The 26,886-nt window shown below is 45.7% G+C and overlaps 2 protein-coding genes and 1 pseudogene across 2 annotated transcripts; 2 read left to right on the forward strand and 1 right to left on the reverse strand.

The window, feature by feature from the left end:
* Positions 1 to 7,360: 7,360 nt before the first annotated feature.
* On the forward strand, positions 7,361 to 11,152 carry LOC105036934 (protein trichome birefringence-like 19; annotated as a pseudogene).
* A 791-nt stretch (positions 11,153 to 11,943) lies between these two features.
* On the forward strand, positions 11,944 to 17,391 carry LOC109506656 (large ribosomal subunit protein uL6m). Its single transcript, XM_073248102.1, has 2 exons — positions 11,944 to 12,584; positions 16,917 to 17,391. The coding sequence occupies exon 2, from the start codon at positions 16,939 to 16,941 to the stop codon at positions 17,245 to 17,247; it is 309 nt and encodes a 102-aa protein (XP_073104203.1). The 5' UTR covers positions 11,944 to 12,584; positions 16,917 to 16,938; the 3' UTR covers positions 17,248 to 17,391.
* A 2,697-nt stretch (positions 17,392 to 20,088) lies between these two features.
* Positions 20,089 to 21,337, reverse strand: LOC140853240 (uncharacterized). Its single transcript, XM_073247496.1, has 4 exons — positions 21,210 to 21,337; positions 20,984 to 21,126; positions 20,817 to 20,903; positions 20,089 to 20,576 (listed from the first exon to the last, which is right to left on the reverse strand). The coding sequence occupies exons 2-4, from the start codon at positions 21,077 to 21,079 to the stop codon at positions 20,448 to 20,450; spliced, it is 312 nt and encodes a 103-aa protein (XP_073103597.1). The 5' UTR covers positions 21,080 to 21,126; positions 21,210 to 21,337; the 3' UTR covers positions 20,089 to 20,447.
* Positions 21,338 to 26,886: the final 5,549 nt, after the last annotated feature.

Consider the following 26,886-nt stretch of genomic DNA (forward strand, 5'->3'; position numbering starts at 1 on the left):
CCGACCAAGTGCACTTTCGGGGTGACCTCAGGGAAGTTCCTTGGTTTCCTCGTTTCTCAGAGAGGGATCGAGGCCAACCCTGAGAAGATAAAGGCAATCCTCGACATGCGTCATCCGAACACCAAGAAGGAGGTCCAACAGCTGAACGGAAGAATCGTCGCTCTTAGCCGATTCATTTTTCGGTCGGCTGAAAGGTGCCTCCCGTTCTTCAAGATCTGCGTCAAGCGGACGGTTTCTCTTGGTCGGATGAGTGCGAGCAGGCCTTTGAAGACCTGAAAAGGTACCTGGCTTCCCCGCCGCAGGTCGGGGAGACCTTGTATCTCTACTTGGCCACATCTTCCGAGGCGATCAGTTCGGTACTCGTTCGGGAAAACGAGTGCCGAAATCATCAGCCCATTTACTACACCAGCAAAGTGCTCCACGGCGCCGAAGCCAGATACTCGGAGACGGAAAAGATGATTTTCGCCCTGACCGTCTCCGCGCAACGGCTTCGACCGTACTTCCAGGCCCACGCCATCGTGGTACTCACCAACCAGCCCCTGAGGGCAGTACTGCGCCGGCCCGACACATCTGGACGACTCGCTAAGTGGGCAATGAAGCTTAGCGAGTTCGACATTCAATACCGACCAAGGCCTGCCCTGAAGGCCCAGGTCTTGGCCGACTTTATCGTCGAATGCCCGACGACCGACCAAGGGTCGGAAACTGAAACCTGGGACGAGATGCGGTCTCTAAGCCAGACCCGATCTCCACCTGGGTACTCCACATCGACGGAGCCTCCAACGCTCAGGGAAGCGGGGCTGGGCTCCTGCTCACGAATTCGGATGGGGTAGTCACCGAATACGCCCTCCAGTTCGATTTCAAGGCCTCCAACAATCAAGCCGAATACGAGGCACTCCTCGCCGACTTGAGGATGGCGAAGGAGCTGGGCATCGACAGCCTCCGGACATTCTCCGACTCTCAGCTGATCGTGGGGCAGGTCAAGGGCGACTTCGAGGCGCAAGATCCGACCATGATCAAGTATCTTCAGAAGGTGAAGGACCTCGTGGCACGCCTCGAGTATTTCGAGATCTCCCACATCCCCAGGACGGAGAACGCCCACGCCGATGCTCTCTCCAGATTGGCAACGTCGGCCTATGACTCTTTGGGTCGGACGTTCGTCGAAAATCTCCAGCAACCGAGCATCGATCGGGTCGGAGAAGTGCAGCAGCTAACATCCGAACCAAGTTGGATGGACCCGATCGTCCGGTACCTAACCGACGGGATCAGTCCCGAAGACCCCGTGGAGGCCAAGCGACTCCGTTGGTCGGCCTCGCAATATGTGACCATGGACGGCCGACTCTACAAAAGGTCATTTTCCCTCCCTTTGCTCAGGTGCTTGGGGCCGACCGACGCTGACTACGCTCTCCGGGAGGTTCACGAAGGAATTTGCGGGAACCACTTGGGGGGCAAGTCCTTAGCCTTCAAGGTCCTGCGACAAGGCTACTACTGGCCGACCATGAAGAAGGATGCGACAGAGTTGGTCCGAAGGTGCGAGCCATGCCAAAAATATGCCAATATTCAGCACCAACCGGCCAGCCAAATCGCTCCCATTGTCGCTCCGTGGCCCTTCGCCCAGTGGGGAGTCGACATTCTCGGTCCATTCCCACTAGCGTCGGGCCAAAGAAAATTTATTGTTGTCGCCATCGACTACTTCACGAAGTGGGTCGAGGCCGAGCCTTTGGTGCAGATCACCGAGCGGAAGATGGAGGACTTCATCCAAAGTCCATCATCTTCAGGTTCGGATTGCCGCACACCATCATCACCGACAACGGACGGCAATTCGACAACCAAGACTTCAAAGACTTCTGCGCCAGGTTCCACATCCGCCACCGACTAACTTCAGTCGGGCACCCACAGTCCAACGGTGAGGTTGAGGTGACCAACCGAACCTTGCTCCATGGACTCAAGACCCGACTGAATGAAGCCAAAGGTCTCTGGGTCGATGAGCTGGGCTCCGTTCTGTGGGCTTACCGAACGACCCCCCGCGTCCCGATCGGGGAGTCGCCGTTCAGTTTGGCCTACGGGACAGAGGCGATGATCCCGCTCGAGATCGGCCTACCATCTTCAAAGGTCGAGCAGTACCAAGAGCCGAACAACTCTGAGAGTCGGAGGGCCGACCTAGACCTCCTCCCCGAACTACGAGATGAGGCTCAAATCCGAATGGCTTCTTACCGACAGAGGGTCGCCCGGTACTACAACGCCAAGGTCAAACCGAAGCTTTTCAGGCCTGGCAACCTCGTCTTGAGGAAGGCAGAAGTGTCGAAGCCCTTGGACCAAGGGAAGCTGGCTCCCAACTGGGAAGGACCCTACAAGGTTGCAGACACCTTCGGGCCAAGAAAATATCGGCTGGAGACCCTTGAGCGGAAACCCATTCTCCGAACTTGGAACGCTGACAACTTGAAGCTGTATTACCAGTGAATTTTGTAATTCAATAGTCGGAATACAAGTTCAGTTTGAAATCTCGGAGTCTTAAAATCTTCGACTAGTGATCGGCGCTCAGCCACAACGTATCGACGTGGACCTAGCACCGACGACGCATCGGACTCTTGCGAGCACCGACGCATCTACAATAACAGGAGTCGACACTCCTTCGACGACTCGTCGGACCTTCACAAGGGCCGACGGACTCTTACAAACGGGAGTTACACTCCTTCGACTTTCGGCAACACATCCGCCCCTGACAAAGGCCGATGCGTCTGTTGCGACGGGAGTTCATACTCCTTCTACGGTCGAATTTTCGGGCAGAATCCATCGGCCGACAGGCCGATCGGGCCCCGACCAAAGAAAGGCTAAAAGCCCATGCGACTATTGTCGCGACTTCCGACCAGGCTACGGCCGGTCGAGGGATATTCGGCTTACCACCATCTATCACACGACGCGACCTTAGTCGCATCCACGACTTGCCGACCGACCTACGACCGGCTGAACGACATTCGGCTTGCTACCGTCTGTCGGAAGACACAGAACCTGACGCAAGAGCATGGGGACCCGACTTACTATCGTTCCTCCGATACTGCGCCGGACGACGACCGACTAAATGCATCTATGGAAGTCCGTCAACCGAACCTTTACCAGGTTCGGTCGGCTCTCGACTCAATGGATGCACCCGACTGACGACTTCGACTATCGGAAGCCGACCTAAAGTCGGGACACATTCTACTTTCGGGGCTGCGCAAGTTATTGAAGTCCTACCGACTTACGTGGGTTAGTGACTTGCTTAAGTTAGCGACTAAAGTTCGACATCGCAGCACTAATCGGCATTACAAACAAGAAGAAAAAGAAGAAAGTTTCATTCATTGATGAAAAGAAATTACAAAGTCGGGTCGAAGCCCGATTACATGTATTTTCAAAAAACAAAAAGTAAAGATAGTCGGCAGGGCCGATCATCCATCCTAGTCAACCTCTTCGACCAACGGAGGATCGGGGATGATCGGCGTCTCGGCCATAAGCGGCGCTGGGTCGGCCGCCGAAGGATGGGCTTCAGTCGGCAAAAGAACTTCGGTCGGCACCTGCTCCGGGATGGCCTCCTCCACCACGATGATGCCTCCCGACGGCTGGTCGGCCATCTCCTCCGTTCCTTCTCCTTCGACTCCTTCCTCCTCGGCTAGCGGCGGGACGACGCGGCTGACGTCCAGCTCCGGGTACAAGGCTTGGACGGCATCCCGACCGTCCTCGAACCCGACCCGGTACGAGGCGAAGCCCGATTCGAGCATCTCCTCCCGGTATTGGTCGGAGGATCGAAAGTCCACCACCGATCGATCGGCCGACTCCCTCGCCGACCTTGCCTCATCCTCAGCACGGGCGAGCTCCTGCCTCGCCGACTCCACCTCGGCCTTAGCCATTTCGGCGTCGACCTGGGCGATGGACAGCTCCTCTTCGGCTTCAGCGAGCTTCTCCAGGCTGACCCGAAGTTGCTCGCGTTCCCCTTGGAGTTCGGCTGTGGCACCATCCCGTTCACGCCGAAGGCGACGCACGGCCCGACCTTTGTGCTTGGCCTCCTTCTTGGCTGACCAGAGTTCGGACCCAAGCCGGGAGACCTCGTCGACTAACTTGGCCTCCCGGTCGGTCGATTGCTGAAGTTGGTCGGCCAACATTGCCCTCTCAGCCTCGGCCGCCGCCGACCTCTCCTTGAAGGCTGTCCGGACGTCGCCGAACCTTCGGTATCCGGCCTCCAGTTCGGACATTGTGAAGATCAGCTGCCGATGAAAAAAAGCTTCGTCAGAATCGTATGACAAACGAAAATTCCTAAGAAAAATTTCTAAGGAAAAGATGATGCGAAGCTTACCTCAACCATCGTCGGGTAGAACCGCGACAACATCTCGGTTACCTGCCGAGACCGCAGCGACTCTACGTCGGCTGGGAGGAGGATCCCTTGGCACAACCTCCTCGCAAGGTTGTGGTCGGCCAACACCGACGCGCCCTCGGGGTAGTATGCGCTGGGAGGCATTGAGCGGCTCCCCGACCTATCTTTTTCCGCGGGCTCCATCGGGGCTTTCCCCTGATCAGCTGCCCCGACCGACGGGACTGGCAGCGACGGCACGCTGGAGTTCGACCCGGCGCCCCCCGTTGCGCCAACGGACGCCGCCGGACGATGTTCGGTTTCCCGAACGTCATCCGACTCCACCCGCACCGGCGAAGCCGCCGATATTCCTTCGGCCACCTCCTCTGTCGGCCTCTCCTCCACTTGGACCGTCGGAGCCGCGAGGGCTATGACCGGCTCCGACTGGTCGGTCGCCGACGCCTCGACGGTTGGCGGAGCTGGGGTTGGTTTCTTTGCAGGGTGCGAAGGGCCGGCCCCCGACGCTGGCCTCTTCCTTGTGGCAAACTGCCGAATCTCGACATCCGTCGGCCTCATCCTTGGCGGTGTCCCTGCAATACCGACAAGAGCGTTAAAGGCCGGACCAAAAGCTGACCAAAAGCCGAACAAAAAGAGAAGCCGGGGGATCGGGCGATACCTATTCGGGGGACCATACTCAAGCCGGCGTCATAGAGAGCTTGTTCGGTAACAAGCTCCCTCTGCTTCGGTTCCGACATATCCTTCAGTCGGTGGAAGTCCTCCCGGTCGTCCGCCTCCACCTGACTGTTGTCGTTGGCTTCAGTTCGGGGCACACCCCAGCGGGAAGGAAAGCCCCAAGGAGAAGAGGAGGAAACAAAGAAAAACTGGTTCTTCCATCCATGAATGGATGATGGAAGACCAGTTATGAAAGCAAGACCCTTCCGGAGGTTGAAGAGCCACCACCCTCGGGCTTTAGGGTGGGGTCGGAGCACAAAAAATGCCTGGAAGAGTGAAACGCGGGGGTTGGTCGGCAAGAGCTGACATAACAGCACGAAGGAAATGATTAAACGAACAGAGTTCGGCGCCAGTTGCGCCGGACAGAGTCCGTAGTAATCAAGTAGATTCCGGACGAACTCCGAAATCGGAAGTCGAAGACCCGCGCGAAGGTCTTCAACGTACAGCGCCAGATCGCCAGGCGGAGGGTTGTTGACCCGACCGCCGGCTCCTGGAGCGGAGAGCCGAAACTGCTCCGGGATGCGATAGTGCTCCCGAAGCCGATCGACGTTCGGCCCCGAAAGCGAGGAGGCCTCATCTTCCGGAGCCGATCGGGAGTCGTCGGTCGGGTTCCCCAACCGAGCTCCCTGGGTCGGTTTCCTGGTCATTATGCCGGAACCAAAAGAAAGAGAAGAAAAGGAAGAAGAAGGAGAAAAGGGGACCACGAACCAGATGGACCCTCCGCAAGCGAAGAAGAGCTCTGCCCGCGACGACTGAGAAATCGCCCGGACAGAGTTTCCCCAGCGAAATGTGGCAAGTGTGGGTCAGGGGTCCGGGAGGTCCTATATATATAGGGCCGACCGACGGCCGAGATGCTTCCGCACCGATCGAAGACCTGCAGATGCGCGACGCGTGGCGCCCGCCGGTTGGCGGACGAGTCGGCGCGCCCCGTCCCGGGACGGCGGCACCGCCCACATTAAATGCCGGAGGGGGCGCCGGCCAACCACCTTGACACGCGGCACGCGGGGCGCGGCTCCGCGTTCGTGCGCCTGTGCCGGTTCGCGTTCCCGACGGGATGCCTGGCAGCGGCCCGCTCTCCCACGATCGGCGCCGAATATCCGGTCGCCTGACGCCGTATCGTCCGGCGCCCGATCTTCTGACACCGACGCAACGTCTGACGACGACGGGACATGGCGTCTGACACCTGACGCCGACGTGACCTCTGACATCGACTAGACGTCCGGATCGCTGGACATTCATGAGGCGTCTGACATCGGATCATCCGACGGTACGGTCGGATCTACACGTGCGACAAATCCACTCCCAGTCGTCCGGGATTGCTGCCCGAATGGAAGCATCGGCCAGCTCACCACCCGACTTAGGAGTGGAGGGGGGCAACTGTTGGGGGATACCCACCGACCGACCGACCGACTGTCGGAGGGCCCGACCAACTGACGGCCCGACCGACCGACTGACGGCCCGACCGCCTCCGACGGACGACTCCGACTGGCCGATAGATCGACCGATAGTCGGTCGGGGCGACCGACTGACGGATACCATCAGCGGTTAACTACCGGCCATTCAACGGCCCATCGCCGGCCGGGAGTATGTCGGGCGTGACCATCCCGACCGACTGAACCCGGGGGTCTGATGGCCGACTTACATGATGCTCGTCGATCAATGGAGGGGCCCGACACCACTCAGCTGGCTACCGATTTTGGGTCGGTCGGCTCCTCCAACCACCGTACAGCCGCCAGACGTTGTCAGCTCTGACACGGACATGCGGCACAGTTACCTAGGGGCATTGTCCCGCCGAGAGCCGGGTCAACCCTGGTGATTGGACGGCCACACGGCGACATGATGTTTTCACGGCGACTCTGACAGTCCACAGTGAGTTGACAGTTCCTCACTTGTCCGCGCCATTAATGACGGCGCCATACCTAGCTCCACTATATATACCGGGGAAGGCAACAGTGCAAGGGATCGATCCGCTCCGTCTCTCTCTCATACGCAGGCTCGCCCCTCTCTCTCTCTCTCTCGATTGAGCTCTCTGTCTACATTTCACTGTTGCCCAGTCACCTCTCTGACTTGACCATCGGAGGGTCCCCGCCGGAGCCGCCTCCGGTCAGTGCGGACTTCCTTTTGCAGGTGCACGCTCCCCGGCGATCGGACGACGAGGCGATTGGCCGCAACAGTAACAAATATTAAAGGGATGTGAGAAGAGTTATTTAAATCTAGGGTGTTATTTGTAAGATGGACAATCAAAATGTTCTATAAGTGCAGACACTAGCTTGCAAAATTGTACAAGCTATCTTCTTCCTTTTCCATTTCATGCACGTCTTCTTCTCATCATCCTATTCCACTCCAATGAAGCCTCATGCATCAGAGCTTCCCTCTTTTAGGAAAACAAACCCCGAAAACACCCCAAAAAAGGTTCTTTTTCTAACACTAACACTAGTCCTCCTCACCATTGCTCCCATCTATTTCTACCCTTTACTAGGCTCATCATTTCCATGGAAGAGTAGTGCTGCCTCTGCATCATCTTCTCCTCCTTCTAATGGAGACATCGATCCGATAAGGAGAGTAGGATTGTCTAAGAAATGTGATATCTTTAAAGGGGAATGGGTTCCAAATCCTAAAGCGCCATACTATACGAATGCGACGTGTTGGGCGATCCATGAGCACCAAAACTGTATGAAGTATGGAAGGCCTGACACTGACTTCATGAAGTGGAGATGGAAACCCAATGACTGTGAGCTACCCATCTTCAACCCCGCTCAGTTCCTAGAGCTTGTTAGAGGAAAGTCCTTGGCCTTTGTTGGAGACTCCGTTGGAAGAAACCAGATGCAGTACTCTTTGGTGTGTCTCCTATCTAGGGTAAGCCTAAGCCACTTCAATTTTCTTTCATCCGTTCAATTTTTTTCACATCCATTTAGTCATAATAATTTGTCAAATACTATGCTGCACTGCAAGGATGGAACACTTTCTAACTGGTCACGTAGCAGGCAAAGAATCTCATAGGCTTTGCCAAGTTCCCGAATTGAGTCGACAAGGTTCGAAATTGATCCAAGCATGCATGTGGAGTTTCCTTGCGTCTTCATCACTGATCCAAATAAAAAGTTACATGTTCAACTGAATTTTTAGCCATTCATGCATGATTCATATACATAATATGGATGGCATGACTGAACATTCGCAATATAATTAACCCACATGCCATTGTCATCATTATCCAAATTATTGACCATAAATTGCAACATTAAAAATATCCAAATGAATTTCCATATTAAATGTTCTTGCAATGAATAAACATTCTAAAGCATAATTTGACAATGGTTTGCGAGTGTTTGAACCAAATAAATGTTGTTTGCATATCGATCCATATATACATATTTCAAGAGGTCATATTGTTTAACGATTTCAATGGTTTTCTTGAAACCATTTCTCCTTATCCAGTGAAGGATGCAAGTAGTGCGTTGGCTTGGACCAGCTGCGATCACGTCGGTTTTGGCCATGCCTCTTGGCATACATTTTGTTAAACATTACATGCATCTGGTAGGTTAGGCTGAGTTTTCGTATTACGATACAAATATTTAAAATTTGGACTGCTGGCTTTGGCTTCCATCTAATTATGCGGTAGACATTCCAACTATCTTTTAATTATGCAACCATATATAATAGCGGCCTTGCATGCCACTAATAATGGCATATCTCTCTATATGATATCCTTATCCAACTATTTCCATACCTAACGTGCATGCACTACGATCACAGCTAATAACATCAAGTATGATAGTGTGTGTTACCAAATTTGGTGGTCCCATCAAAGAATCATGGATCAAAATACATGTCAATCCACAACTAATTGAGTTGGGTGGCTAGGTGGCCCCTTTCAAAATGCACAATTCCATGTCCACATATTTCTTTCGTGTGGAGCCCTAGAGAGCTAGCCATTGGAATTTTAAGAATGATGGCTTGCATATGTCGTTTCAAAGTAGGAATCGCTTAAATCGGACATTTTAACCAACATGACAAGGCAAGACTTGGGCAAGCTAACAGCCTCGCATAATTGTGACATGCAAACATGGTTTTAGTCCAAGAAATGCACCTATCTCTTGTTGAGAGGGGGTTTCATTTTAGAATCCACTTATTCTCTAGGTGTATGTCATTAGCAATTGTTAGCCATGATACCAACGTTTAAAAAAATTGCCATCGATATGGACCAATGGTCAACATTTTAATATTGATTGTCCCACTTAGGGTAGAAATTGATCTAAATATATTTGATTTAGACCAGTATTTAACTTGATTTGGACATGACCCACATGCAAATTCCGGACCTGTAGATTGTGGTTTAGGTCCCAAACTAAGAACAAAAGGTTGAATCAACATCTAGAAAATTTGGGTCTAAAATAGTAAGATTTTAGTTATATCATAGATTAAATCCAGCCAGAAATGTGGTTCCATCTCTTGTAGTATAATAATAATAATAATAATAATAATAATAATAATAATAATAATAATGTGGTTTTTAATATTTAAAACCTAGATCTGGTTCAAATATGATGGGAAATCGAACCCTACCTTACTTGACTAATCGAAACGAATGAACCAGATTTCAAAACCTAAACTCAAAGCCGATTCAGACCAGATCAAAGAAAAGTAATCAGGCCAGAGTGCCCAATACTCAACCAGGTCTAATCATAATTACATAACTGATTGTACAAAAAATTGAGACTTTTTCCCATCCGTGGTAACCGATAGCACTTAATTATTGAGTCAAGGCTGAAACACTTTCCTAGTCTTGAATCCATTTGTACGCAAATTATTCAAATGGTCTATTTCAAGCTTGGCACAAACAGATTTCAAGGCCGAGACCATATCTGCATCCTTACCAACAAATATATCAACACGCGCGCGCGCGCGCATGTTTACTGATGCGGAAGTTGAGATTATTTTTGAAAAATTTCTCAGATTTTTTAATAAAAAACAAAGGAATATATATATTGCAACCTGCAGAACTATGGTATTCAAGGATATCCAACTAGTTGGAACAAAAATTTTTGAATTAATGTGTAAGATTGTAACTTTCCCTTGCACTTCCTCTTTCATCCACTATTTTCAGGTAACATACTTGGAAGATGTATCCCCAGCTATATTTGATGGCAAGTCCAGGCGCTATTAATTTCTACCCCACCCATAACTTCACTCTAGCCAACATCTGGTCGCCATATCTCGTGAAGGCTTATGATGCTGATCCCAATGGCCCACTACTCACCGGTCTCTACGACCTCTACTTAGATGAACCTGATACCAATTGGACGACCAAGATCGAGGAGTTCGACTACGTTATCGTGTCCGCCGGACACTGGTTCTTCCGACCCACCATGTACTATGAGAACAACAAACTTGTAGGGTGCTTCTACTGCAAAAAAGAGAACATCACTGATCTCACCATGTATTATGGCTATAGGATGGCCTTCAGAACTACATTCCAATCCTTGCTCAATCTGAAAGGCTATAAAGGTATGACATTCCTTAGAACTTTTGCTCCAGCCCACTTTGAGAACGGTGAGTGGGACAAGGGAGGGGACTGCATTCGAAAGAGGCCTTTCAGAAGCAATGAGACAAGGCTGGAGACCTTCAATCTTGAGCTCTATTTGACACAAGTGGAGGAGTTCAAAGCAGCTGAGAAGGAGGGCAGAGAGAAGGGTCTCAAGTTTAGGTTGTTGGATACTACTGAAGTCATGTTGCTGAGACCGGATGGGCACCCCGGTCGTTATGGCCATTTGCCAAATGCCAATGTTGCATTGAACAATGATTGTGTACATTGGTGTTTGCCGGGGCCGATCGACACGTGGAATGATTTCTTGCTTCATATGTTGAAGATGGAGGGTGGGAGATCGTCCTCAGGCCGGCTTAATTGGAGTGAGAGAAAAATGAGGATCAGATAAATTTGGATAAAAGAGAGATCAATTATTAGTTGTATGATGCTTTTCGTTATTGTTTTATGTACATGCATGATTTGTGATTTTAAGTTATTGTAATTGGCTCGCAAGGCAGGTGCGTTGCACTGCATAAAGCTTCATTCCTGAAATAAAAGTAAATTTTCCGCAAGATCTAAAACAAGATGATCTTTTGTTAGAAGAGGTGCATGTATAGATTAATGGGAGGTTGAAGGAGGCTTGGAAATGGTGGGATTAGGTAATAATGGAAATGGGAGCCATGAGATACAAGATATGTATGGCTGTGAACCCCACCTTCATAAAAAGAGCCCTTTATCTTACCTGGTGCACCTCTTATGATTCTCTCCCTTAAAAAAAAAAAATAAAAGAAAAAAAGAACAAAACAGAAAGGGTCCATTTATTCAGGATAGGAGCAGATACGTACAATTAGTGTTATGGCTGAATTTGTGTTATTACAATAGACGTTTCATATGAACATGGCAAATGATTTGCCGTCTCCATCAAATGATACGTCCTAATCTGACCAGTTCCAGTTCTACGCTATTCGTGTAAAAAGATTTGAATTTATGTGAAAATTATTACCGGCTAATCTTCTAATTCTCCCAAAGAAATTTCTTCCACATTATAACGAGGCATTTCCCTCACATTTCTAAACGCAACGTTACCTGACTTCAAATTTACCCTGTTTCTCAATTTAATGCATGATTTATAAGTATTCATAATGAAACAAAGGATTCATATATAATTTTCCTCAATAAATCAACATACAAATTTTTTTTTCATACTTCTAAGTAATTTCTGGTTCAAAAAAAGACCGGAAAATAATTTTTCCTCGATGTACACTGTACGCTAATGCGAGGGCGGTATATATTCAACGTCAAATTAAGTCGGCAGACGTTGCCGACTCTAAACAGGGATCGTCCTCGAAGAGCTCATAAGTAGTTTTCGTTGCAAGGAAGGGCCAGTAAACAATTTTGCCTCGACGTACAGTATGCGCCGCCGTACGGATTCCTTGGAACGCTGGCAATTATCAGATGGCGGTCCTCTCCTCGCTGCCCGCCTCTCTTGTATGTCCTCCTCGAGAGGAAAAGAGAGATTCTTCTCGCTGAGCGCCGTTCCCGTTCCAAAAACCCAAGATTAGGGTTTCCCACGAAGGAGTAGAAGAAGAAATCGGGATTTGAGAGACCTCCGCCTGCGGCGGCGAGCGTGCCGATCGTTGGCTGGCGGTACCAGTCGGCCGCATCGCCTACTCCGCCCCACTCATGGAGGAGCTCCCCTCTGAACCCTTATACCCTTATATCAATCTTTCCTCGTCTTCTTTGATTCCGATTTGTGTAGGGAGTCGTTCGAATCAGGTCCCCTGTTCTGGGGATTAATCACTTCCACCAGACAACGTATAGCGAGTTGTTCGAATCAGCTTGGGGAATTTCTTGTTCTTTACCATCGTGGCAATTCTGATGGCGGGAATCGAGAGTCAGAAGAATCCGCGCAATCGTGGACGCCATGCGGGTGGATGGTGAAGATAGTTTTCTGGGGCGTGCTGGTGATTCTCATGTTCTTCGTTCCCGATGGCCTCGTCACCTTCTACGGTGAGATTTCGGACCTTTATGTGATTGAATTTTTATTTAGTGGATTTGTTGGATTTGTTCTTTAAAGGAGAAATCTTGGTCGATAGAAGATGGCAGTTTCTTGAGGTAGAAACGGTGCTCTCTTTTCGTAAATTTAATGGAGATTTTGTTGGGTTGATAAGTTCAAACTGGGTTCTCATCGTGTATATGTATCTGTAAACTTTGATCTAATAAATTTTGGGTGGCAAAGCTTTGCTTCCCTTTCCATCAAAAAAAGATAAGTTCAAACTGGGAATAATTAGATTGGGTTGCTGGGAAATCCCTGCTTATTCGAGGAGGGTCGGATGATTTCGCTCATAGATAGTTTAAGGCCAAGACTCTAAGATGAAGCCAAAATGTGGCGCTAATGGAGGATGAAGTGATAGGTGATGAGTCGCTGTTTGGTATGATGTAATGAAGGCAAGATATGGCAAAAGGTGAGGTTAGGTCTCAGATGTTAGTGAGTGTGTATGAATGAACCCCATAGAAGCAGCATTGCAGGCTATGACAAAGTTTTGGGAAGTTCTCATTATATAAGACAACTTTTAAATATGAACGATGAAATAACAGCGAAGAAGTCTTCCAAATTGCTGTGCTGAAGCTGTGTAGTTATGGTCCTTCTACGTGTATCCGCTACATGTATTGTGACATCATATTTGAGCTTCTTCATTTGAATAAGTTAATAATCAAAGTTTCATCAGCTACTCAGGAAGATGGCTGAGTGTATGTATCACTCGTAGTTGAGCTTGTATTGTTTGCTAATGTGTTTGATTGTTATCTTGTGACCTGAATGCTCAGTTGTTTCAAGTCTCACTACTCCTCATTATCAAATACTTGAAGCTTTTGAAAAAAAAGGTTATGTAATCGTGTGATATTTTATTGAAGATGCCGGGATTTGCTTGCATTGTGTCTTCAAAGGCACATGGTTCTTCCTTTTCCAGTTATTGTGGGCTATACGTTCTGATCTTGCTGTAAGTTTTTGACACACTAACTGTTTTTGTGAACCAACACAAAAACAAGCTGTTTCTTTTTTCCCTTTCTGTTTTGGATTAGAATTTGCAAAACAAACCTCACAAACCAGTAGAAAGTCTAATATTTTCTTGGTGTATGATATTATGAACTATTGAGGCGAACCAGAAGCCTTTCTTGTGCGATGGCCATGGCAATAATCTTATAATCAACTTTATTATTGTAGAGAAAACATCATAATTTGGGCCAGGATTATTCCTTCTGGGGCAGGTTTTTCTCTTTTTGGATTTTGTACATGGATAGAAGATCAACTGGGTTGTGAAAAATGAGCAGTTTTGTTTGTCTTCACCTATGCATATATTAATTCTCAATCAAGCTAGCTTAATTTGATAATGTTGGGCAAACTTGATTATACTTCCGCTGTTGAGCCTATGTTGAGCCTGGATAAGCAAAATGCCGCCTGGATGAGCAAGAAAAAGATTAAGCGTTTATGGCCTGGATTTTACAAAATTTGCTGGATGGAAAGGCAAATTAGCCTGGATTTTCCATCATTAGCCTGGATTTTCCATTGAGAAGATCACTGACGGCGAGCCACCGACGACGAACCCAAGATTATCTGCAGCAGCAATCACATTAAATTAATCTTCCGAAACCAAACGATGAAACATCTTCGCAGAGTCCATGAAAAATTTAAAAATAATGATACAGCTAAGAGAATCCAATATTATTGATATTCTTATCTATATGTCTCAAGAAAATTTTTTAAACGAGAAAAAACCAGTCGAAATAATCTTACGAGACCAGAGATAAACCGCGATAATCTGGTCAAAGAAATTGTTAAATTTCTGAAAACAAACCTTGAAGGAGGGAAGAGGAGGGTTCGATGCCATCTCTTTACTCGTTTCTCCTTTCTTTCCCTTTGCTTTTGGTTTTTTTTTTTTTTTTTTTTTTTGCGGAGAATAAAGAAAGGGAAGAGAAGAAGAAGCGAGGGATCGAGCTCTCGAGAGCCCGAGAGGAGATGGTTGCTGTGAAAGCAATTAGTGGTCGGCGAGAAGCTTAACGGCGCATCCTGGTGCGCTTCTATTTAGTTCATGGACTCCGTTAAGATTCGTGAGTCCCCGAGATCAGATCCGACCATTGATTTGCAAAGTGTGAGCATGTTAAGAACTCGGCAAATCATTACCGCCTTATATCGTGTATAGACGGCACGTGCGTTCTTCCCCCAGGAAACCCGTAACCCTAACTTCCGTCTCCCGCCGCTTCGTTTCCTCCACCCTTCACCCCCAAGGACCGACCACTATACGACCACCCTCCGGCAGTGGATCGCAGCTCCACTCGTGGTAAGCTTGTCCTTTCTCAGACTTCGGATATATGCTTTTTAGTTTCCATTATTTTTAATTTTTGATCTTTTTTTTATTTAAAAAATTGATTATGTTTGTTCATGGAATGAAAGCATTTTGGGAAGATTGTTACGATATAGTTTATACCGCAGTGATTGTTTACCTTGCAAATTTTTTTGGACACCGAATCACATACACTCGTGCCTAGAATGTCACTACATTGATCGGATTAGAGAATTGAAATATTATTTTTAGAACTCTAGGGGAAAAATTAATTAATTTTCTAAGGATAGATGTGGTGTCAGTGATAAGAATGTTACTTAGAAGATCATTGTTATGTTCCTCATCCAAAACTTTCATGGTTCTTTATTATGATTTTGGCTCATAATCATTTTGGAGCCATATATTAACTGATGATTTTTTTTTAAGGAAAACTGATGGTTTAATTGCATATTAGAAATTCCAATTTGATATTAATGCTATGATTCTTGATGGTAACATATCGAACACATAAGATCATTAGCCTATTACATTGAAGTAGAGAAGATCCTAAGAGTAGAGCTAATATGTGGGCGTCCACACAATAGTCCTAATGAGATTGATCCAAATCGGATGATCGAGAGTTTGACATCAATGATCCGAGTCATTGGATATGTTTTATCTTTTCTAAGCTACATACTATCAAAAAATTATGTGATTTAGAGATTCCTGGTCTATGCATCCAATGGTCCAAAAAAACATATATTGTTTGTGTTATTTAAATAGTTCTTTTTTGATCACTGGATGCATAGACTAGAGATCTCCAAAAATATATGAATTTTAATAGTCAGTACTTTAAAGATGATATATCACTTCCAGATTATTGTTGTCTCATCCTAAGTCATCCAGTCAAGACCAATCTTATTTGGGTTGTTGTGTCACTGTCCTCATATTAGCTCCACTCAGACCCCATATAGGGTCAAGAACATGAAATGAAGGCAAGGAATAAAAGCTGAAAGTAGCAGGGGGGAATAATAGAATTGGGAGCTAATAGCTGATAGGGAAGGGCTCAATAACAGATCTAGCAGAGGCCACAATATGGATTGGAGGCCTCCATCACCTCGATAACCTTTGAATGCTCCTTATCTTTTAAGGACTGAAATCTATGAAGAAGGATCCACATTCCTCTCTAGACTTTGTTTCTACTGTACTTAACAGCCTTGAACTCTTGCCCATTTCTTTCAAGACATACACTTCAAAGCAAAGTTGCAACAGCCATGTCCAACTCCTCTCACATTGCAGCTCACATTTCATTCCCTTCAATGTGACCAGCGCTTCTAGATTCAATCCCCTTAGGTTTAAACTCCACGCTCTGAGGAGATCTTTCTGCAACGAAAGAGTGAAGGAACTCTAGGAAAAGATATAATCTGCTGTCTCATCTTATATATTACAGGATTTGATATCGGACCAAAAAATGAGAGTTTTTTGCTCAAGTTTATCCTTCATAACAACTTGATTTCTGGATAGTGCCAAACAAAGATCTTGACCTCCCAAGCAGAAAATAAGGTATTTTCGATATGATGACATCATTTTTTTTTTTGTCATATTCCTTCACTTTAGTTATTGCTTTTAAACAATATCAATTTTTACTTAAACTAGTCCATGTATCATGCTTGTGAAATTCGTTTGTTTTGCTTGGTTCACATTTATTTTTAACATCAGCAAACATGTTGTGAATATATTGAACTAGAAAAATGGTGGTTAATAGTTGCTCTTCTCTCAAGGGCATGAAGCCAATCAGCTATTCATGTTGTTTAATTTTTTTTGTCTTTTTTGAGAGTTGATTTTAAAAGTCGTTGGTGATGGTAGCAATCAAAATAGGTAATAAATCTGGTTTCTTTATCTGTCAAAGGTTAGTGTCAAAATCCTTAATGAAATGTCTGCAGATCATGTAGCAAATTGGTGTTATTTTACACATGCCTGTAGCTTCAGATGGACATTTTATTAATTTGTATTTCTATGACAGGCCAAGCTTCCAGAAATTGTAGATGGAAGCCAAATTCTTTCGGTTTCTAAAGATTGTGGGAGTTGGGTTTAGAGCAAGAACTGAAGTAGAAGGTCGCCAACTGTTCTTAAAATTGGGCTACAGTCATGAGATTGAATTTGTTGTTCCTCCTGCTGTTCGTGTTTTCTGCTTTAAACCCAACATTATTTGTTGTACGGGGATAGACAAACAAAGGGTACACCAGTTTGCAGGTGCTGTTCGTAGCTGTAAGCCCCCTGAAGTCTACAAAGGCAAGGGTATATTGTACATTGATGAAGTGGTAAAGAAGAAGCAAGGAAAAAAATCAAAGTGAAAGCAGAAAGAATGGAATTCCTGTTTCTTTATGCTTATGCTGGTGAGTAGCACCATGCTTAATCATGGCAGGGGAAGGATGGAAGATAGTTGGCACATTAACTACATGTTATATCATTAAAATCCTTAAATGATTTCTAAATAATCACCCAGGGTGATCTTTTTTTGGTGGATTAGCATATCAAATTTGTAATTGTTCTTCTGAGTTCATTTACATAGTGCTCCTGTTTGTCAAAGTTCTTCTACTACAAGTTGTGGTAGCAAGTATGAAGGAATAGTTTCTCATCTTGGTTGGTGGTGAACCTTATGGTGATCAAGGAATGAAATTGTTTGGACAGCCAGATTGAACGATAAGTTTTTGTTGACAGCATAGCTTGGTCTTAGTGATGTGCTTCTTTCATGTTTCTTTTTTCATGTTTCTTTTCTTAGTTTATATCCAGAAATTTGTGTACAATGGCATCTTTGTTGAATCATAATCACCTTTTCTTGGTGAGCAAAGGGGAATCATCACTCTCCAAAATTATAGCCTCTCAAAAAACTACCCTGCAGACATCATCTAGCACATCATGAATTCTTTTTCAATAGTAGGGACAGTGGTATTGATCAGGTGAACAACTCCAGTACCCATGATAGACGCAAGTAACAAAAGCTCACTCCAACAACAAAATCACTGAATCTTGCAAATGAGTCCCGACAAAGTTGCATTGACCACCATTGCTGTGAGAAAATATTGACCACTATCTAATCAAGGAACGATTTGATGACCATTACCATGTATTTTCACATACGTGTATAGATGTTAACCACTTAATTTGCTATGCTGATATATTAAGTTTAGGGCATGTTTGGTTTGGGGAACTCTATCATGGAATTGAGAATGAGTGATTGTCATACCAATTGTTTAATTGAGGAATTCCGATTCCAAAAAAAAAATAAGAATATGTTCCAACCCTCTAAAATCTAATCTCTATTCTTTTTTAATATTTAAATTTTATTCCAATTTCAATCATTAACCAAACATGTTGAGAGATATGATTATTCTGATTTTCATTTCAATTCTGTTTTATGTCCTTAAATCTAGTATTCTCAAATTAAAGATCCTCGTCCACACAACCTATGACTAGCACATTCATGTGCCAAATAGAAAGCCAAGGGGAAAAAGAGGATGGAAGTTTGAGCATTCCATCCATCTCTAATGCATCAATCACTGGAAGCTGGCGCCAATCAGTCTCCTAGCTCATTTATGGTTCCCAGTACTTTTTAGCTTATACTTATTGAAATTTATAACGGAGAAAAATATAGAAATAAGACATTTGCTACAGTACTGCAAAATATAGAATCATCTTTTAATCCTCAAAAAAAATATTGCCTATTTGATTCAACATGGATTGTCAAGATCCATCCACCGGCAATCTCCTATTGCCAGTCATGGGTGTAGCTGATGCGGGTAACTTTATAGAACTCCAAGGCTATTTTATGGTGGCATAGATAGCTTAGTGTGATTTTTTTTTTTTAAGTTTAGAGCTTTTTTTCTGAATATCTTTCTCTCTTTTCAAGCCCAATTCATCCCCCCCAGTCCCCACCCACCCCCCCAACCCTTCAATAGTGCCATCTTCTCCCACTCCATCGAACTCACCCCACCACTGTCACCACCTACTTCTTCTTCACCTCCTCCAACTCTTCTCTCTCTATGGGACTCACCTCGCCATGTTGCCACCTCCTCCTCCATCAGACTCACATCACTCACCCCACCACCGCCATCACTTTCTCCCCTTCCTTTTCATCACTACCACTACCGACCTCCCATCCTCGCCCATCTCCTCTTCCCCCCTCCACCTCTAACTCCTCTATCTCCTTCTCTATCGAACTCACCCTGCCACCATCATCAACTCCATCGGACTCACCCCACCATCATCACTTCCTCCCTTTCCGTTTAGTCACCGCCACCACCGACTTCCCCTCCTCGCTTGTCTCCTCCTTCCCCACCTCCTCCACCTTCTTCATCGAACTCATCCTGCCACCATCGCCAGCTCCTCCACCCAACTCACCCCGCCATCACTACCACTTCTTCCCTTTCCTTTCTATCGCTACCACCACCAACCTCCCCTCTTTGCCCGTCTCCTCCTCCACCTCCTCCTAGACCGCACTCACCCCGCCACCCTACCACCTCCTCGTCCACCGAACTCATCCGGCCATCGGCATCACTTCCTCCCCTTTCTTTCCCTTGTGACCACCATTGACCTCTTCTTCATCCAGCTCCTCCACCCCCTCCCCACCTCCCCCACCATCCGCAAACTGATGAAAAACCAGCAGCGATAGAAAGACCAATAGAGAGACCGATACTGGCAAAGAGGCGACACAGTGAGGAATAAAATTTTGATCGAAATATCGTAAGATCACAAGTGGGGGCTGCTGAAGAAAATAAATAAATAAATAAAATCTGAGTTAAACCAATTTTGGATCCGTCTAATTTAGTTCAACCAAATTAGAATACTTTTCAGAAGAAAAAAAAAATAACATCATCCTAAGAACCCTGATGTAATGGACGGTTAGGACTTTTTGCATCAATTTATTAAAAATAATAAAAGAGCACCCCATAGAAATTAACTCATAAAATCACAAAATAACCCATTGAATTAGTTTTTAGGGTTTAGATGTAAAAAGCCAGCAAGAACTTTTCCACACAGGTATCTAAAGTCCGAGTATTTGGTAACCTATTTGCTAACCAGCTCTAGGCAAGGACAACTATGATCTCATAACTCACCCATCGCTTGTGGGGAAAAACGATTTCTGCCATTAATCCTACCGATGTGATACGCATACCACCACATTACAGAGCAAATATTATAAATGACAGCCACCGATTTAATTAATACATAAAATATACACATTTCTGCTTTGTTGGTGCTTTCTTTGCACCAATCTCTCTGATCACCCAAAACCTCGCTCTCCCCCAGTGTCAAACAAAGCATGAACCAGCAATTTTAACTTCGCTATGATCACACCCAACAATGATCCTTGCCACCTGATGAACAAAATTGCGATCCCATCATTGGGAACAATTGCATGATTAAACCTTGACATCTTCGAGCTCTGAGATACCAAACTGATTCTCACTGATGATTTGAAGCATATGTCTAGCTATCTCGATGCCAGGAACTAACAAAAGCATGTATGGGCTATGATGGGAAGAATATAGGATTAGCTATGGAACCTTGGAGCCTTGGGAAGATATACACTCTTCACAAACCCCTTACCCACTTCTCCGACTTCTCTTAGAATATCTGTTGGGTCTCTCCTAATCTCATCACCTTCATCTCGACCACGTTTCTGCAAGAAGCAAAAAATCTGTCAAAATTTGATCTACCTTCCAATAGCCCCATGCTATAACCGCACAAGGAGGATGATATAATTGAACAAGAAAATGGTATATTGTTAAGAATAGCACTTGATGCCATAAGGAGGAATTAGATATTCAACCGATTCCAAATAACATGAAAGGGAGCACAGCATTTTTTTGGTTAGTTCTACCAGCGATGATGTAAATTCTCCATTAAATGATCCAGTTACCTTTGAATCCCTCTTCTCCCATGTCAGACCAATTGCATCACCTCCAAGAGAATCACACCACACATTGAAGGTGTCCGGAAACTCCCTCTGTTAATTGATTAAACAATATAAATTTCTTTTCCCATCAAACGGATTGAACTTTGGTAGCTAAACAGTGATATGTTTACCTTCAGGTCCTCCAAAAGATATCTAACTGGATCAAAGTTGACCATCAGCTTATTCCTTGCATCTTCCAAGCTTTTCAGTGCACCCCCAAGTGACATGTAGGGATGGAAACCCTTGCTTGCTCTTCCCCAAATTACATGCTTTCCTGCAAAGTTGTCACCAAGTACCTTGCTTTAGAAAGAAGAGCAATAAGACCACACTAGAGATTGAGCAAGTCAATAAACCAACCATTATTAATTTCAGCTGGGAAAAGAAGGCTTCGAGGATAAGAAAGTTTATCTCGATGGAGAAGAACCACGGCATCATAGTTATTCAAAGGAGTCCGGAATAGACACTATGACCAAATACAGAAGTAATAAGATGAAATGATTATTGTAATCCACTGAAATCAGTCGAAGCATGGAAATCAGGTCAAAAGGTCTGCACTGCTTCGGACATAAGAAACAATCCGCTTGAGCACCTTCTCCACAAAAAAAAAAAAGTTGTGCCAAGGATCAATGTCTAAATTAGCATCACATGCACTCAAGTAAATACAAAAGAAATAATTTGAAAGAATTTCAGTGACTTGACATGATCATGGACCATGCATAGAATGTTGTGGTACAGTGATGTTTTAAAAGTCTAAATGAAAGGACAGAGAACGGTAGAAAGTGCCAACTATCGTGAAGAGCAATTTTTTATACACTGCGTGTGATGTATTAAATGTATACTCTAGAAGCCAGAGTGGCCAACATTTGTAAAATTTTTTAAGGACATATTTTGTAATATTGACTTATAAATTAATAAAACTGAGTTTCTTTCCATTCATATCTGTGTTTATTAAGTATTTATGAATTGTCCATTGAATTAATAGGTATAATGACGCATATTCTCAAAAATTGAGAATTTGAGACATGTGTCGTTAATAATTAATTCATAAACTGCTTCCGATTATAAGATCATCACGGAGATGGTGCTTAATCTGAAGAGATTGGTGCATGATCACTTCCTTAGAGTAGATGGATCTTGAATCTACGGTGTGGAGACATCGGAGCGAGAGTGTAAGTGCTTGTTAGGAACAAGGATACTTAACATGATCAAAAATGAGGAGTCACTAGGATGTCCACCTTCTCATCAGTGCCTAACTCGATGCTGCGATAATGTGTCTAATTCTTTGATCTGTAGTATCTCAGTTATTCACAGTGAGATTGCTGAAATTTGACTACATCATAACTCAATCTTCTAGCCATACGGAGCCTTGAGGTGTATGTTGGCTGCAATAGACTCATTGTAAGAATAGGATGTGCACCAAGATAAGATCTATCGACCTCGATAGATGAGTAGTCCTATGTAGATCATAAAATTGAGTCCTAAACCTATGGCCAATGCAGTGTGGATGATGGAAAGGTGTTTCCATAAGGTTTCATAAGTGGACTCAAGTTGATTGAATCCAACATATGACAAGAATCAGGTTTGACAAGTTATCCTTAATCTATGTTTTATCGAGCTCACAATCGAAGAACGGAATTACACGGCAACCGCACCCAGAGATTCAACCATTCAATTATGATGAATTGTCACTATATACTGATAGGTGTCACTAATGGATCGTAGGACCACTTAGAGTTATCTCGATGATCAATAATTCTAAATTAGATGAATTGGAAGAAGTTCGAATCCATCGAAAAAGATTTCGATGATATTGATAATGGAGATCAGAATATATCCCACTACCAAATAGAATTGAAGCTATAGGATTACACAAACAAGAGTATTAGTCTAGGATTACACAATTGGACTAGCGTAGACAAATTGAGTTAGGATTAATTAAATCTTAATTTTGAATTAAAAAAAAGACATAAATGAACCGGATATTTGTGAAAAATATGACATACAACTGAGATGCAAGATAAACTATCAAAGTACATATTTTTGATTGAAAGTTCCCAAAATACTATGTACCTTGAATATGTACCATTGATAATATGTACCTTGATTGAAAGTTCCCAAAATATGTACTTTCTGCCATTTGTTTTGCATACTGAGGTGCAAGATAAACTGCCAATTAAATCATTTTGCACCACAAATACCTCAGCTTTATCCAAGCCTCCATATCTCCTCCCTGTCTTAAGATTGGTAACAACTACTGATCCTACAGTGGATACATGATCCCCAGAATAGCCTGCAAACAGTTAAGGTATAAATATGACATACAAAAGCTGAATCCATAAGCAATTGAACCATCAAATGACAATGTACAAATCCTTAAGTGAACCTTTCAGGAACTGACGAGCTTCTTCCTTGCTGGTTGGCTTTTCTCTGATTATCCCTTCATGGACCACAACCTCCAAATTAATTATAACTTAGTAATTGGTTATGATCAAATAAATTCAATTTTACAATAAATACTTCAAGAGAGTTATCAATATACTTCCCATTTCAAATGGCATTACTTGTGAATGAACAACAACAACAATAGATACGCAAAACTATGTCATGCAAGGATTAGCCTTGTATAATCCCTGTGCATAAACCAAAATGCAGATGCATATAAACCTGAGTCCCTCTTCAAACTATGCTACTAAACTCTTCAAGGTGAAAACAATTCAAGGTACATAGTATATAGATCGAATGATTTATATAAAGATAAATGGCCATTTTATGAGCAAGAAAAATAGAAGAACAGGCGGCACTTGGTTTAATCATTGTGTCTGACATCTAATGATAAACACAGTCATCGGATATGTCTTGCCCACCTAGATTGTTCACCCGTGCATTGGAAAGTATTTTGGCTGGGGTATGCAAACATGAAATTGGATGAAATCTGGCTTAATAGGGTTCATAAGCAAGAGCATTTGGATTTGTTTACCTTGCCTAATCGAATACCAGATCAATGCTAACATTTAATTTCTATGAATCTGTCAACCTAAACTTGGATTAGTTTGATAAGCATTGGAATGAAGATATGTTTCATCTCAATAATTCTGTTAACTACACAAGATGTTGGTTTTATTCTTTTAAATAGTCTACATGCAAAACCTTAAAAATAGCCATATTTGCAAAGCAATTAATGGAGAAATCTGCGCAGAATTTGCTGCAATTATTCAATTTGTAGAATTGCGTCTTAAGCTTCACTATCCAATCTAGTACAAGGTCATGTTAGGATTTGACGCCTCGAGATTCAGCCCACACTTAGCCTACAGCGAGGTTCGCGGCGAAAAACGGAGTCCAACGAGATCAAGATCACCTAAAACGGAGCTCGGATGGAGAAGATACGAGCTTTTGAAGTCGGTACGAGAATCGAGGTGGCGGAGGACCGCCGGCGACCGACGGCGGGCAGCAGCGGTGCGGCCGCAGATGGCGGCGCGCGGGACGCACGACCCAGGCCCACGCAGGACGCGCGACCCAGGCCTGCGCGGGACGCGCGACCCCGGCCCGCGCGGGACGCGCGACCCAGGCCCGCGGCCCCTTTGCCTCGGTCCACCGTGGACCGGGCGGTTCACGGAGGGGCCTGTGGACCGCGTGGGCATTTCCCACGCGTTTCTCGTGATCCACGATACTATTCCATAGACCGGAGCGCGATCTAAGGGCCCAGAAGGCTCCCGGTCTTGATCCGACGGTCCGAGGGGTTATCTGGCTTTGTTTAGGACTCCTGATCCTTCTCTAATTATATTTTAAACCGTGTTTAACCCTTTAAATAGGGCTGTGCGTGAAACAGAGAGGGCAGTGTTCAAGTTTCTCGCCGTACGAAGGCCGTACGACCCCGAGAAGAGAGAGAGAGGCGAGGGCGCTGTGAGAGAAGGAGCAGGAGGCTCCTGGACAGCGGTCGCCAGGCTCTTCAGGGGTTCAGGGGGTCTCCAAGAGAGAGAGAGCTTTTGTGAGGGAAACTTCAGGTGAGAGAGAATTAGGTGTACAAGGGTTGAGGGTGAGGTCTCCTCTTGTAAAAATTTCTTTTTCATAGTGAAGTTTGCATGCCCCGTGGAGGTGAGCCCTTTTGTGGCTGATCCACGTATTTTGATTATTTTTTCTTTTGTTTTGTTTCTTCTTTCTTCCTGCTGCATCGCATGGTACTGAAAGGATCTTGGGAGGTGGTGTCCTGGCCAAACATCCACCCAACAAGTGGTATCAGAGCAAGGCGGTACAAGGACGCAGATTGCAGTGGTGGTGAGCAAGACTGAAGATGGAGAAAACAGGAACAATCAAGATGGAGATCAACAAGTTCGATGGTAAGAGTAATTTCTCCTTGTGGCAGGCAAGGGTGAAGGACGTGCTCATCCAACAGGGGTTGATCGATGCTCTTTTATACGATGAGAAGCCGACCACCATGGAGGTGCGGGATTGGAAACGGCTACAAATGCAGGCGGTGAGTACCATCCGCATGTACCTGGCGGATGAGGCGGTGATCCATGTGCTGAACGAGACTTCCCCGACGGTGCTGTGGTCGAAGCTCGAGGAGTTGTACATGGCGAAGTCTCTCACCAACACTCTTTTCCTCTGGAGACAGTTTTACCAACTGTGGATAACTGAGGGACAGAGCGTGCAGGAGCATTTGAGCCACTTCCAGAAGATCCTCACCGACCTTCTCAGCGTTGGCGAGAACGTTGAGGAGAAGACCAGGGCGCTGGTTTTGCTGGCGTCGCTTCCTTCTTCGTACGAGTCCTTGGTGACTGCTTTTCTAGTGGAGAAGAGCACTATCAAGATGGACGAGGTCACCGCGACGATACTCCAGAACGAGGTTCTCAAAAGGGAGAACCCAGCTTCGAGCTCAAGTGGCGGTAGCTCAGCTTTGATGGCTTCTGGAGGAGCAGGAGGCGGTAGACGGAGCGATAGGAGATCGCAACGAGGGCGGTCTAAGTCCAAGAGGGACTTGAGCAAAACCAAGTGTTACCGGTGTGAAGAGTTGGGGCATCTAGCCAGAGATTGCCCTCAACTGAAAAATCGGACGGTGGCTGCTGTAGCGACGGCCGGCAGCGATTCAGATGGAGATGTCTTTGAGATATCTGACGAGGTATCTACTTCTTTCCAGCAGTGGATATTAGATTCTGCATGCCCCTATCATGTGTGTTGCAGAAAGGAGCAGCTTGACTTTCTGGAGAACAGTGAGGGCACTGTATATCTGCCGGATGGATCTAGCTGTGCGATCAGAGGCATTGGGATGGTCAGCTGGAGGACACATGATGGTGCAGTGAGGAGATTGGGAGAGGTCCGATACATATCCGATTTCAGACGGAATCTTATCTCACTTAGCAGACTGGATTCGAGAGGCTACAGGACGGTAGCTGGTGGAGGAATCCTGAGGGTGCTACGCGGCAATAGGATTGTGCTGGAGGGGAAGAAGAGGAGCAGAGGACATTATTACCTGACAGGGAGCCCAGTGCGAGATGGAGCATCGGGAGCTAGGTGGAGCCCAGAGCGAGGTGGAGCTCCAAGAGGCGGATCGGGCACGAGACAGGAGACTCGGGAGGACGAGAGGCGACGTCGCAAGGTAAGATTCCTATTGCCATAGGATGATGCCCCGAGCAGGTCTCAGGTCAGAAGGAGCACAGCATACGATGGAGATGGGATCGAGCAGCCTGGCTCGACTCCCATGTTTGCCCATCCATGATCAGCAGGCGATTGCCCCAGGGCATGGGGGCAAGGAGATCCAGAAGCTCTCGGAGTTTGGAAGAAGCCGAATATCGAGTCGAGGTGGAGATTGTTAGGATTTGACGTCTCAAGATTCAGCCCACATTGAGCCTACAGCGAAGTTCGCGGCGAAAAATGGAGTCCAACGAGACCAAAATCACCTAAAACGGAGCTCAGATGGAGAAGATACGAGCTTTTGAAGTCGGCACGAGAATCGAGGTGGCGGAGGACCGTCGGCGACCGGCGGCGGGCAGCAGCGGTGCGACCGCAGGCGGCGGCGCGCGGGACGCGCGACCCAGGC

This window comes from Elaeis guineensis, chromosome 13 (assembly GCF_000442705.2).
Source record: "Elaeis guineensis isolate ETL-2024a chromosome 13, EG11, whole genome shotgun sequence".
Lineage (NCBI taxonomy): Eukaryota > Viridiplantae > Streptophyta > Magnoliopsida > Arecales > Arecaceae > Elaeis > Elaeis guineensis.